At 39.9% G+C, this 14,701-nt stretch overlaps 1 protein-coding gene across 4 annotated transcripts in view; it reads left to right on the forward strand.

Moving 5' to 3' along the window:
- ATP2B2 (ATPase plasma membrane Ca2+ transporting 2) overlaps positions 1-14,701 on the forward strand; it is a 447,770-nt gene that overhangs the window by 256,026 nt on the left and 177,043 nt on the right. For all 4 annotated transcript variants that reach the window (XM_062007951.1, XM_062007952.1, XM_062007953.1 and 1 more), the window contains exon 4: positions 3,356-3,838. In XM_062007951.1, the coding sequence (XP_061863935.1) occupies positions 3,640-3,838 (199 nt within the window). In that variant the 5' untranslated portion in view covers positions 3,356-3,639. The remainder of the gene's footprint in view (positions 1-3,355; positions 3,839-14,701) is intronic.

Consider the following 14,701-nt stretch of genomic DNA (forward strand, 5'->3'; position numbering starts at 1 on the left):
GGTAGATCTGAACCAAATTGGTGAAGATTTTTCACTGGTATTCTTCCTAAATAATGCCAGTTGTTCATTTTGATTGAAAATTGCAGGTATCACCTGCTTTTTTAAAAGTCAAAGTTTCTTGGTAGTCCCACCTATGCTATATCCACATCTTGAAAATATCAATGAGTGTGTTTCATAAAATATAATTCTTTCTGCCTCCTCCCCTGCCAAAATCAGTGAAACCCCCACCCAAAACTACTGCAATACTTGAACTTCCTGTAGAAGAGACTCTAAAATTCACCCACTTACAGTAATTTGATCTGTTTTGGAGATGCCAAGCCTGTAGCCTCTCTGAATGAGTATATTGCCAATTGCCAGTCTTAGTTTTCTGTTTATTGAAGGAATATTAACCACTCGGGAAAGTTGAGGAGGTTGTGTGTCAGTCATGTTAACCTCGTATGCACCCTGGCAAAGTTCCTGGACTCTTCATAAAAGAGATTCAAGGATCAAATGAAGCCTACATAGCTTGTTCCATGGGATTAGAGAGATGCATTATCAGTGAATACTGTTAGTCATGCTCTATGCTTTCTAAATTTTACCATCTGCCTTTCAAAAACGTGAGATGGTGTTTCCCTGGTGTCGTAACATCAGGTCACTCATGGAGAGCCCAAACTCAGGAGTGATTTGTTTTTAAAGCACTGAAGGAAGTGTAAACTTTCATATCAGTTCTTTATTAATTAATATTTAATTGAAGGTGAAATTAAAAATTAAGCAGGCAAATAAACATGCTAAAGAGCAACAACACTGTCTTGCTGTAGCTGACAAATGACAATGAGTATCTAAGAACAGAAACAAGTAGATGAATGTATAGTCATGGCACAGTGAGTGAAAAGAGGTGCTTTGGTTGGTGGACACATCCCACAGAAAAATCATGCAGAAAACATCTTTGATACTCAGTTTAGTCCTTTAGTACTAACAAAATTCTTCTCAGAAAATACTAATAGTTGTCTTTTCACTGTGGTGTTATGGAACAGTTTAAGGACTATTTTATTGTGTTTGAGGGCTATTTTAAAAAGCCCACAGAACCAGCAGAGCCCTGTAAACTCTCTGTTAGATGACTTTTTGTGCTGTCATTGGTTTTGGGTTTTTTTAACACCATGGCTATTTTAGACACCCAGTGTTTAAGATCTTGAAGTGTACTTATCTTAGGAACAGGGTCTTTATTTGCCTATTGGTAGAAAATAGCCTGCCATTTTAACTAGTCACTATTATTGATTATTCAACATTATTAATATTTTCACAACATTTTTCTGGGTATTCTTTCTCTGATCAAATCAGAGTTTACTTTTTGATGACTCTCAGCAGCAACTTACCGTAGATGAAACCAGGACAAGCCTGAAATGCTGATGTTAGGGAAAGGAGGCATGTATTATCAGAGGAGATTGTGGTGATTCAGTGCCTCTTGGGATGAAGTCTGTTTTACTGGGCATCTGTGACATTTCTAGCCTGCAATTTTTTGTTTTCAAAATAATGCTACAGGCTGATTTGATTTCTATTCAGAATACTGATCCATCCTGTCTAAAAACGGATGCAGCAGTGAGTAAGGTCTTTTCTGCAGGCTATACACAAGGAATTATCCAGAAATGAATTGATACTATGAACACTGTCCAACATGCAAGCAAGGAAAGTCAAATGTTGTTGACAGAGCAGAATATCTCCTCCTTGGCTATTGCTTGGCAAATAAAGACCTGTTTTAATTACTACTTACACTTTATTGCTCACTGTAAACCTCATTTTGTGCTGAAATTCTTTTCTCCTCATGAAGAACAATATATGAAATTGAGGTTATTCTAAGTTCTTAGCACTAGAATACATATAAATAAATAGAATGGCTAGAAAAAACATGTATCAGTTGACTGCTGTTTTAATTGCCTTCTGTGATATTGTTGTGAAACGTTGGTACTTCCTTCCTCCTCCACAGGAATCAAAGGAATGTTGAGGGGGTTTTTTTTCATCTGTAAATGAAAGTGCTTGTAGAGGTTTAATTTGTCTAATTGAGCAAGGTATATTAGAGAGCTCCAAAGCAGATAATGTCACTATGGGCAGAGAGGAATTAGTACATACAGTGAGCCTGATTTTCCTCACGTGTAGAGCAATGCTGGTGCACTTAAATCAGAGGAAATATCATGTCTATGTGTTGTTTTAACTATTTGAGGATGGAAGACGTGTATACTCATTTCCACTGTGTATTACTGTACCTACAAAGTTCAAAATATGGCAGTTTGGTGGTTTTGTCTGTCATTAGGCTGATGATGTTGTCTTGTAAAGAGGTTTATTTTACTGTGAGAAAAACTATTCTGAGACCTATAGATCAGACAGTGTGCACACACCAACTCCTGAGGCAAAAAATGAACCTTTAATCTCTGTTAAAACTCTCTGTGCCAAATATAATATCTGGTTTCAGCAGCATTTAAACCAACTTCATTAGAGTATGTTTTTAAAGGCTGGTTTTAGTAAGTAATCAACTGTCTCCCAGATGGTTCAAATGTGACTTGCTCAACGCTGCAAATGGGGAAAAAGGAAAAAGAAAGTAAAAGCCCACCACCACCCTGTCTGTCCGTCTGTCTGTCTGTGTGTGTTGGCTCTGTGCTCTGCTGTTTTGAGCCGTGGGAGTGGAGCTGTTGGTGGGTGAGCTCACAGCAGTGCTGAAGGAGAGCAACCCAACAGCTGCCAGGTGTGAGGCGTAGCTCTGGCTGGTCAAACCAAGACACTCAAGTGCTTTATCTCTTCTCTGGGGTATGCTTACTTTCACAGCAGGCGAGGCTGCAAGATGTAATGTATTTAAATGAATTCTGAATTGTTAAATGGTGGCTCTAGTTTTATCCAGCACTTTTGCTGTCCTTGCACCAAAATCCAGATTTGATTTGACCCACAATGAAAACTAGTTCCATTTAACTAATTTTTGTTGCCTTGTAGCCTTTATGAGAGAGTCTCTGTTCTTGTCAGATGAAAGATTGATGTGTCTGTATGAACCACAGCATATACTGGAGGTGCATCTAGCATGCTGGACTAATGACTTATTAATATTCATGAGCCATCTCATTTAGCAGGTGCACGACTTGATTAAAGTAAGCAACACTGCTATTGGTGCTTTAGCTTTGGAGAACTTTATCTAAGACAGAGGTAGTGTTATCTGTGTTGCTGACGCCGGCTCTGACAACCTGCAGCATTTTACAGGGCAGTTCTACAGTGCTTCTGCATAGCTTTTCTTAAATGGCAAGTGAAGCTGCAGTGATAGAGAGAATAAGTTTGAAGTCACCTTTGTAAAGCATTGTTGCTCACGCTTGTAATGAGTGCTTTCTGTTTGTTCCTAAAGGTCCAGAGGAAGAAATGACCATGTAGATTCTACAGCTTGAGTGCAGCATAATGGGAAATGGTGAATGGAGTGGAGCTGGTCTGCAGCCTTGAGAGCAGCCGTTCTGCAGACCACTAGCCAGCCAGGGACACCTTGCACGTCAGAGGCATCTTCTGCGTCGCTCGCCGGACACACACTGGATTCTTTTTAATTTCTTAGATTGGAATTCAAGATTCCTTTCCTTCAATTTTTAAGATTTTAAGATTGTATCAACTATAACAAGTGGAGCAATATAATCAGCAACAATGGGTGACATGACAAATAGCGATTTTTACTCCAAGAACCAAAGAAATGAGGCCAACCATGCAGGAGAGTTTGGGTGCACGCTGCAGGAACTGCGCTCCCTCATGGAACTTCGAGGAACAGAAGCAGTAGTAAAAATTAAAGAGACATATGGGGAAACGGAGGGTCTCTGCAGACATCTGAAGACATCACCAACAGAAGGTAAGCACATTTCATTCTAGTTGAATCAGGGGACTTTGCACAAATGCTCTCTGGATAGCAAAAGAAAGTGGTTTTGTTTCAAACCTGAGCACAATTTTCAGTGCTGCCATTATTCTCAACAATAGTAAAACAAAAGTCTTCAGAGGAAGAAGAGAAAAACAGACTAGCTATAGCTAAAGCTAGCATGAGAATAAAAGAAGTGCTGTTTATTTGAACAGCTGAGTGCATCAGTTCTCCTTACAAGTCAGACACAAAAAATCAGCACCTGTTTTATGGCATTATAAAGAGGTTTTATCATCCATGCTCTTGGGGATATAAAGGTGCAGACCAGTTGCTTCAATAGAATTTTTAGGTGTTTAGACATCTTGAGAATATGAAGTGTCACGTTGTGTTACTTGGTACATACATACATATGTTTTGCAGGTGCTAATCTTGACTGACTATATTACCATAGGTATTTTTGCTTCAGTTAACCAGTATACAACTGTGTCCATGTTTATATTAGTTGGACTCCTTTTGTATTTATAATTAAGCTTCTTATTTTCTTATGTTTGATATTGCCAATCATAAGTTTTCAGTATCTCTTTTTCTAAGTGTTTTTGGAGTTCTTTACCTGATCATCAGTCCTTAGTGTAGTTTTCACCACACAGCCCAAGCATCTCCCCATAAAATACTGACAATGGTCATATGTTTCCCCCTCCTCATGCAGTTTTCCTGTTCCCAAAGTTCCTCTCTTTTTAGTGCAAGTAAAATTCTTTTTAATTCTAGGAATTCTATTTTCATCATTGTATTTTCATCTCCAAGGAACATTAACACTTTTGGAAATGACAGTTTTTTAATCTATAGCGTTTCTTGTCTTGTAAAGTAGCCAAGATGTTCATTTTCTTTTCTTTTTCAAGAACATAGGTGTCTTGGCTTTATTCCATTCTCTTATTTTTAAAAATTAATCATTTGGTTACCTCCTGTTTAAATGCTTGATTATTGGTGTGTCGTTATTTAGCCCCAGCTGGCAACCAGGCATCAAGCAGCTGCTCACTCACTCCCTGCTGGTGAGATGGGAGATTAGAATTGGAAGGGGAAAATTGAGAAAACTCATGGGTTGAAATAAAGGTAGTTTAATGGGTAAAGCAAGAGCTGCCCACCCAAGCCAAGCCAAACACAGAATTCATTGCCCGTTTACCATGGGCAGGCAGGTGTTCAGTCATCCCCAGGGTAGGGGGGCTCCAGCATAAAAGGGACTTGGGAAGATAAATGACATCACCCTCAACATCCCTCATTCTTCCTTCTTGCCCAGCCTTCCATGCAGAGCATGACACCTCGTGGTTTGGGACATCCCTTGGGTCAATTTTTCTCTGCTGTCCTGGCTGTATCCCCTCCCAGCTTCTCATACACCCCTAGCCCCTCCTCACTGGTGATGTGGGCTGGGAAGGTGGCATGGACATAAAAGGCCTTGACTCTGTGTAAGCACTGCATACCAATAACAAAAATATTCCTGTGTTATCAACACCATTTCCAGAACAAATCCAAAACACAGCCCCATATCTGCTACTGTGAAGAAAATTTACTCTATCCCAGCCAAACCAGTACATGCTCCACCCCTTATTCCATACCATTTACACCAGGTTCAGATCCAATGCATCCTCATTACCTACCACCACCCACCACCCTTCCCTTTTATTTGATAAAATACACAGTGTTATTCCCTCAGTCTATGGACCTCTCCTCTGAAATGTCTGTACAATGGCTGTAGATGTCCACAAAATGTCCATCGGGTTCATTTACCCATGACCTCGGGCTCCCTCAGGACAGGAGAGGTGGAGCTTTGAGTGGGGTTCCAGGACACTGAAGCCAGTGCAGATCAGGTCACTGCAGCACTTGCACTGCTGCTTCTAAGGCTTGTTCTCCATTGGTTCAGGTGGTTCTTGCTATAGTAATTCCCATCACATGCAACTCAAATGTCAGATTGCAACAATTTAAAGATACTTCTATTACAATCTCCAGTCTGGACCAAAGAGACCAGGGGTGTAGTGTTTAACATTGCAGAGAATTCCTCCCCTTGCCCCAAGTCTGGCTTGGACTTATCCACAGAGTGCGGTCCCTTAGAGGTGTACCTGCTCTGTCATGAGCTTATCTGTGGCCGCACACTTTGAGATGCTTCAGCCTGACCTTGTGCACACAGCCACTGATGCTTCAAAGTGTACCTACTGCAGTATGGACTTCCCCACAGCCACAGATGTTCTGGCATGTCCTGCTCCCACGTGGACTTATCCACAGGTCACAGTCCCTTTGGCTCAAGTTCACTCTGGAGTTCCAGGCTGTCCAGAACAGCAGTGATGCCCTGGCCACCTGCCAGCCCAGCACAGGGCCATGGCTGTTATCAGAATGTTCCTGGGTACAGCAGAGTAAGGTGATAAGTTGTGCAGCAGCACAGCAAGCAGTGAGAGCAAAAACCATCCACTAACAACCACCTGAATCTAATACACAGTGAGGCAAGCAAACCCCACGGCAAGCACAGGAGCCTGTCAATTAATAGCTAAACAGCAATAAGAGCTATAAATTAGTCTAGCAAATAGCAGTCAAATCTGTTGTTATCTCAAACCCTTCCAGCCCCACAATGCGTGCTGTTGTGGTTTAACCGAGCCCTGTGCAGCTGCTTGGCCCCTTTTCCCCAGAGGGCTGGGGGTAGAGTTGGAAGAGTAAAAGGGAGAAAACTCGTGGGTTGAGATAAAGACAGTCTAGTGGGTAAAGCAGGTGCTGCACACCCAAGCCAAGTGAAACACAGAATTCATTGTCTCATAGTCTGGGACATCCCTTGGGTCACTTGGGCTCAGCTGTCCCATCTGTGTATCCTGCCCAGTCCTTGTGCACCCTCTGCCTCCTCACTGTGGGGACATAGTGTAATCCTAAACATGTCAATATTAGCATCACATAGTCAGATATTATAAATTATACACAAGTTGGAGAGTCCCAAAGGCGCAGCTATCAATGCCCAGTCTTCAAGTACATTCTTCATGTTTCTACTCTTTGTCATTTACATTGTGCATGTTGTTTAAGCATCATGCAGTGCTGTGAGCAGTACCTTTTTAGCAAAGGATTATAAGCTAATTCTGTATAAAAGCAAGCAGCCAACTTAAATAGTGTTTCAGCATTCCTGTGCAGTCTAGAGTAAGTAGTGGCAAAAGGAGCATTTTATAAGAGATCTTTCCCATTTTCTAGTCTTTCACAAATATCAAATCCTTCACACAGGGCCTTTTTTCCTACCTTAGATTGCTCCCAGTAGGAGTGGCAAGGTAGGAAAATTAGACCCTGCCACCTGCCTGGAATTTCCAGGTGTGTCAGAAAGAGCCCTAATAGCTGTTGCCCACAAGAAAATCAACTCTTCAGACACTATGCAGCGATTCTCACATATCCCGGACACATCTGGGGAATTCCAGACAGAAGTGCAGGATGTCTACATTTACCTGTCAGAATAAACACTGATTTATAAATATCCCACTAGGGACTCAGCATCTTAAATATTCCCCAGCAGTTTGTAGAATGTCAAAGCTGAAGTCTCAGTCTGTGTGAGCAGAGATCACTTCAGTGACTTCAGTAAAGTTTTGCCAGCTCATTCTAGCGATTACCTGGTCAATGTGAACTTCAAAGGAGATGTTAATTGCATTATCAGTTCAATTTGTGACATCAGGGAAACTTAATTCCTCATATCGGAACAGAGTGTATGATCCAAGTAGTGTGGCATGCTGACTCCAGCAGTAATCTATACCTGATACTTCAGATAAGGTAACTTTCCTCTAGGCCTTACGTGCGCTTCATCACTTGTGCATTAGGGAAAAACAACTCCAGCTTCAAATGGCAATCAGCATAGCCTTGGAAGCATGAAGACTCTGCTGGGTTTTAATGTTATTTTAGATCACATACTAGGAATTCCCAGGCACACTCAGTCATCATGTAGTTTTTAATTGTTTTGCTTGGGAGGATCATTTTTGGAGGGAATCTCTTTGGAATATTGCATGTCAAACTCAGGAATTTTCATTTGAGAGAAAGTATCCCTAAGAATTCACTAGAAAAGCTTTAAGGACTTTTGTCAAATAGCAGCATATTTTAATATAGAAGTCTCTAACTATTGGCTTTTTTGTTTTAGTATCCAAGTCCAGTGAGGAAAGGTAAAATGCAGTGAGGAGGATATTCCTGAAGACATGCCTATTCTTAGAGGAAACAATTAGAGTAATATCTTTTATGGAAATGGAATTTTAACATCACATAGATGTGATTTACACACGAAGTTATTGACATACATAGTGGAGGCTGCCATAGAGTTTTGTCTTTTGATGTTTGCAGTAAGCTGTGGATTCTCCATGGAATATCTTTATGAGATCCCATCATTTGCCACTGTGCCTGGAAATCACTTTCCAAGCAGCATCTTTTTTGATGAGGCATAGTTAACTGAGCTTCCACTATTTTTTGTAGTTTGGAGTGCTGCACATCTTACACAGTTGTATGAGGAATAACAGAGTGAACATTACTGCAGGGCCCTGCTTCTTGCAGTAAAGCAAATAAACACTTGCTGAGTAAGAGTACTGGGTGAATATGAACAAAACAACAAAACAGTCTTGACTGCAGAATTTTGTTCTTCCCAGGCCTGTAAGCTCTTTTCGGGTTTATTTTCATAAAGTCTTTGGCATTTTGTGTGGAGTATGGTTCAAGTAGTTACTGGAAAGGAGGAAAAAAATGTATTCTGGAAGCAGGCACGTTATAATTTGGTAAAATGTGGTCTGATCTGAATTGAGTGGCTTACTCAATATTTAGAACATAAGAAGCAGCAATTATCTCAGACTTTACTCAGCATTTCATTTGCCATTTGATGCACCACCTATGGGCTAGTAGAATCAATCACACTAAAAGTGCCTTTCTGAAGCTCTGTTTTAAAGGCCTTGAACTTCTCAAGGTAAGACATTTTATGTGTAACTCAAATGTTATTTACGCTGAAGGCACACTTCCCATTGCTTTCTGAACTCATGTATTAATTCAGTGTGGAGCTTTAAAAGTCTGCTGAATGTTGAATAGAATAATATTTGCATGCTGAATGAATTCATAACATTATTGTGGATTTCGAGGCTTTACTCTCTTTAAATTTTCTTTGATTGCTTTTCTAGGTATAGATGCAATATGGATCTAAACTCTCAGTTATGCCTAAGAGTTTCCCTGCATTAAAGTGATTGTATTAGAATGAAAAGCTACCATTTAAAGACTAATAAAAAGAACCTCTCCCAAATCTATGGCAGTATTTTAAATGAAAAGCTATAAATATGTGTCTTTCCTTGAATTTTCTTTGGAAACATTTTTCTTCAGATTAGTTTCACTTTCATTATTCTGGTAACACAGAAATAAGCAGGATCTAGCTCTATGTCATTTTGCAGAACAGTACTGGATTGCTCATTGGGCAGTTGTGATGACAGTTGTATAATTTTCCATGCAATCGGAGCCTCTGAGGCCCACTTGAGCATTAGTGATACCGTATAAAGGACAGCTGGTTAGTTGGATGAATACCAAATGAGACTGGAATCCACTCTTTCCAATGACTGTCTTTTACCCAGTTTTATGCAGTACACACCTATTCACAGTAAGCTTTTCATCTACATACCCAACGTTTCAGCTGTGACATGATTATGTGAGCTGGGGGAACCTACTTGAATATGAAACATGCAAGTGTTGTATTTTTTTAGCTGTATTTCTCTTAGGATACTGTAGAAGAGCTTTATGGCAAGAGAAACTATCAGTTAGCAGTTAAATTATAATATTTCTAAGGTAGAAGTTGACTTTTAATCATCATAACTGCTCCCAATTATAATAGAAGAGATCTAACTCTCTTTTCAAATACATTTGTTATATAGGAGATATGACCTGAGTATCAGCAGAAGACAACTGTGTAGGGGCATTTATTTTTCATTATTACAATCTAAAAAGCCTTTTTACAAAAGATAACGCAAGACTGAATGCAACAAAATTAACCAGTTGCTTTTAGTACTGGCTAGTTTTGGTTCCTCAAACTTACCCCTATAAAAGTACACCTTTAGTAACTTGATACACTGGTTTGAAGCTAATCTTGGTAGTGCATGCTGAGAAAGGAATGAAAGACACTTCATTCAGACAAATATAAGTTAAAAAATAGAGATTGAAATAAAGCCACACCATCAAAAATAGATTATGAAAGTAAAGAAATTGATAATACCATCATTTTAACTGTTGCTAAAAGAATACATTTAATCATAGATAAACATGAAATATTATGTGAAAGTTCAAGATTTTCTTGAATTATTTTAAGTTCAAGTTTAAGATGAATATTATTCTAATCATTAAATGATATATTTTTTTAAAGCTATGATGCCAACTCTCTTGTAGTAGATTTTAAGACTTGGGTTATGAGGCTGAGATGAAGTACTTTGACCATCTTCAAAGCACCATCTTAAAAGCACTGTAAAAGAAGAGCCATCCTCTCTCTAGATCTCCATGCTGCCTAATTCCTCATTCTCATTTTCGGTGTCAAAACATGACCTGTAGTTCAGGCCAAAAGTCAAACTCCAAGTACCTGTCTAGTCTTTACTTGTACATTTCCTCTCCACGTGGAAGGGTTGGTTTAAACAATGAGAACAGCCTTCCCCATGAAATAAGCATTGTCATGGTGAAGGCCTCTACGGGTTGTGTTTTGCAGCACTTTTTTCCTACCTTGCATGGGAACAAAACCACCAAACTTCAACCTCAAATTTCACTTAGTTCTGCATGCAGCATGAAGCGTGGCTGAGCTGGCAAGAGCTGGTGGTCACTTGTCACTTTGTAGTCACTTCAATGAATATGCAATGCCTTTGCTGGCCTGTGCAGGTCTCCACAAAACTCCTGTGAAGGCCTCTGCCCACTCCCAGGGAGCCGGGCTACCATGGTTACTGACTCTTTCAGGGCAATTGGCTAAGGAGGAAAGCAGGTTTGTCTTGCCTTTGCCTTTAGGGTCATGCCTGGGAAAGCTGGGATGGTGCCTGTCTCCCTGGGACAAGTGGGAAGCAGGGAAGGGACCCGGTGTGCATGAGGCCTCTCCTGCCCCTTTCTTTTCCGCACCTAAGGGCTCCTCCTGCCCACTGTGCTCTCACCACAGAGAAAAGCACTGAAGCAATTACTAGTTGTCTGACTCTCTGAGCTCTGTTCTGTGGGGAAATACTGGGTCTGACCCAAGTTCACATTCACCACCATTGTCACGGTAGGTCTTTCAAGATTGTTAACAGATGGAAAAAATCTAGGCAAGACGGTTGTGTGTTAATAACTCACATGAGGCAGGGAGTTTTGCTTTGGCACACAATGCTGTCTCAAGGCCCTATATAACATGCCTGTCGAAGTTGTAATCCTTGGCCTTAGTGAGGCTGAAGTTGGCTCTTGTATCCAGTGGGGGTATCAGCACAGTGCTGTGCAAAAGGACTGGTTCAGGGATCTCTGCGCCACACTCCTGGGGCTCATGCAGGCTCAGGAGTTAGATGAACTGGTTCTATACATTTGACGTTTCTGCAGCATGTTATACATCTTTAAAATAATGTCTGCATGTTTAATGGTTTGTGATGAATGCATGGAGCATTCTTGGCAATTGCAGATATTTTCCTTATCTAATATTTCCATTGTTTGTGTAATGGAACAGCAAACATTCTTCCAAAGGTTACCCAAACATAAGCATCTCAAATGAATGGCTTAGATTTTTCTATGTGATAAGTACCATTTCATTGCTCGTTTTGTTTCTGGGTTTTGGCATGTCCTACCACTTGCTGATTTACTTTGGCTTTGTTCATTTACTTGTAGAAAATGGAGAAATATTGCCTGATACATTTTCCCCATGAAGCTTTAAAACTAAATACAAGCTAGATCACCTGCTCCTTTGAGAATCCTAAATGGTTTGCAGAAAGCTTCTCTGTATGTAAGTGGCATTGCTTTAAAGTAAGGTTAGGAAAGGACAAAATCAACTGAATGTCTTCTGCCTGTTGTATTAGGTAGTATCAGAGATTTTCTGAGGCCAGTGCTGATTTATTTATGTGATTAATCAGGAGGTCATCTGCCTTTCAATGATTATCTTACTTGAGCAGGTACAGTGCTTTTAGAAAGGAGGTTATTTTCATGCAAACTGAATTCCCCTTCCCTTTAGGAAAGTACATGAAATACATGCAGGCAGTGTTTACAGACTACAGACACACATTCTGCTATTGCACCTCAGATTTAGATGAATAGAATAATAAATGGGGGTGAGATCCAGCACCTATTTTGCACAGGTCTAATGTTTGTTTATTTCCGTTAGCTCAACTACAACTACAGTGTTGTAAGTCAAAAGAAAGTCTGGCCCAGCAACTTTCTTTCCCTCTTTCTAAAGAGGTTATTGTAGGGTAACATCCACTGTAATGTGTTGTGCCACAAGTTTCTCCTTGATCTGAATACAATGATGCAATACAGTATGTCATTCCCTTTTTGCAAAATAATAAGTGGTGGAAAGTGTTGCCATTATATCTGGTGCAGTTGGCAAATGTGTAATCCCATTCTCAGCAATAGTGGTTTGAGTTGGTCTGACCAGCTCTTTCATTGTGTGAAAAAAGATGAGGCCAGATCTTTAACGTAATAGCAACAGTGTAAATAATGATGAGGGAAGTTGGACTTTATAAACTCCAGTAGTTACGTCAGTTGCCTAAATTGCAAAGTAGGATGACGTTAGCAGTGCTCCCTCAGAAAAAGGCAGCTAGTCCTTTTCCTTGGAGGATCAAAAAGGTATTCTGTTGTGTGTGCTTTCATGCATATGTGTCATAGTGGCTTCTGTGCTGGGAAAGGAGAAGCTGCACGTTTTATCAGTAATGGGAAAGAAAGATCTGAAGCGGGGAAAGACGCATGGAGTGTGTGCTGAGCTCTGATGCAGCCTGTCCTTTGCAAAGCACGCTTATTTTCTGTGGAGCCTATGTAATGGTAACAGCATTGCAGAGGAAAAAAAGTCCTGGTGTAATGAATACCTTGCTTCTGTTGTATTGCAGGGCTTAGAAATCCATAAATATATATAGTGTGTCAGCCTTGAGTGAGAGCTGATTTATCTTCGTTTTGTTCTTGTTTTGAGAAAGCTGCAGGAAGAAAGCAAAGTCCATTATACCAAATGAATAATACAATCGATGTATCCAGTTTGCCCTTGATGAAATTAAGCTTTGTCTTTGTAGTATATTAGAGAGAGTGAAAGGTTTTTCACCTTATTTCATCAGTGTCCTACGAGAACAGTTGACATGCAATGGTTTTATCCTTTTGTGACTGGCCCTGCTAGGGGAAGTGTAAGAGCACAGCCCTTCATCAGTGGTCCCAGCTGATGCTTGCAGGGGTAGAAAAAGTGCACCCTTTACAATGCTATCTTAAAGTTTAAAGATAAAACAATTACCTGCTTCTCTACTATACGTTCACAAACTTATTTTTTTGCCAAGCTGAGCCCTAGGAAATGGAAAACTTTGCTGCTAAAGGATTTGCAAGGATCATCTGTGGATTGGACAGATGATGACAATGCTGTTCCTTGCAATAATTGAAATGTTGAATTTACTTTCTTTTTTATTCCATATTGCATTTATGGTTTTTCGTGAAAGAGGATTATATTCTCTGTTGAAAGAGAAATAGGTTTTTGGATAAATTGGGGCAGAAGCTTTCAATATGCAAGTCTAAACTGAGTAGCCTTGCAAGTAGAATTATCATGAATGAACGATTGGTCATTTTTCTTCTGACAGTAACTAATATGAACAGACTTGGAATAAGAACAGTGTCAGATGCAGTAATGATTTCCTGCCTCCTGTCCCCTTTTGCCGTTGCTACTTACCCTTCAAATCTAGACTGATGAGATTTACTGTTTCCATCTGTTTTCTAAGAAGTCAAAGGTTGATGGCGTTTGACATGCCTGTTATTTATAAAGGTGAAGTGAACAGAAAATAAAGCCAAAGATGTATTTTTGGCAGTCAGCTCGATGTGCTTCCAAGGAAAACATAGCATTTTTTCCTCAATACTGATTTCCTTTAATGTGATGCATTCCCAGTTTCTGATTTGCCTTCTAAGCATCTCTAGAAGTTATTTCTACTCTAGTATTTTTTTTTCTCTATATCTGTCTAGATGTTCTAGAATATATACTTGCAGTTGCAGATTCTGAAAGCTGTAAGGATAAAGAAGGCCTCCCCATATATCTTGAAGAACTGATGATGGCCTCTGACACAAAGAAGCTGTTTTCACTGATAATAGATGGCATAGTCTGGCATAGCTTGCAACACGGCAAAGTAACTTTCTTTGTAACTATTAAAGATAAAAAGCCCTTTCTGAATGCTCATTAGGAATCCCATTCCTTGTCCTTGCCTTGGAGCTGATAAAACAATGCATTTTAATGTCCCATCCTTACTGCCAGTCCAGAACTTGGCAATGCAGCCACAGATTACAGTATTTCTGTTGTGTAATAGAAATTGCTGGGTGTATGTAGCTGCTATTTTTGTAACAATAGCATTTACTAGCTCTTGTTTCCTCTTTGCTTTCAAATTAAATTCTTTAGGGACTGCACATTCTCTTTTCCTGTGTGAATTGGGAACTGAGTCAGTTCTGTTAAAAGGCTCGAAAACCTGAGCTTCTGTGGGCTGTGCTGCTGCTTTGATTATTCCTTTTGTATTTTCTATCAATTTCTCCTTCCCACCGCTTCCCACAGAGCAACCGTCTTCTTCAGTATGAGGGCAGTTTAGATATAGCCCTCTGAGGTATAAAAAGACTGAAAAAAATTAATAGTAGGAAGGAAAATCATCCAGATTTATGGAGTAGTTCAAAAGCTGCTATGGTTCTTTTTCCTCATTA

This window comes from Colius striatus, chromosome 15 (assembly GCF_028858725.1).
Source record: "Colius striatus isolate bColStr4 chromosome 15, bColStr4.1.hap1, whole genome shotgun sequence".
NCBI classification, from domain to species: domain Eukaryota; kingdom Metazoa; phylum Chordata; class Aves; order Coliiformes; family Coliidae; genus Colius; species Colius striatus.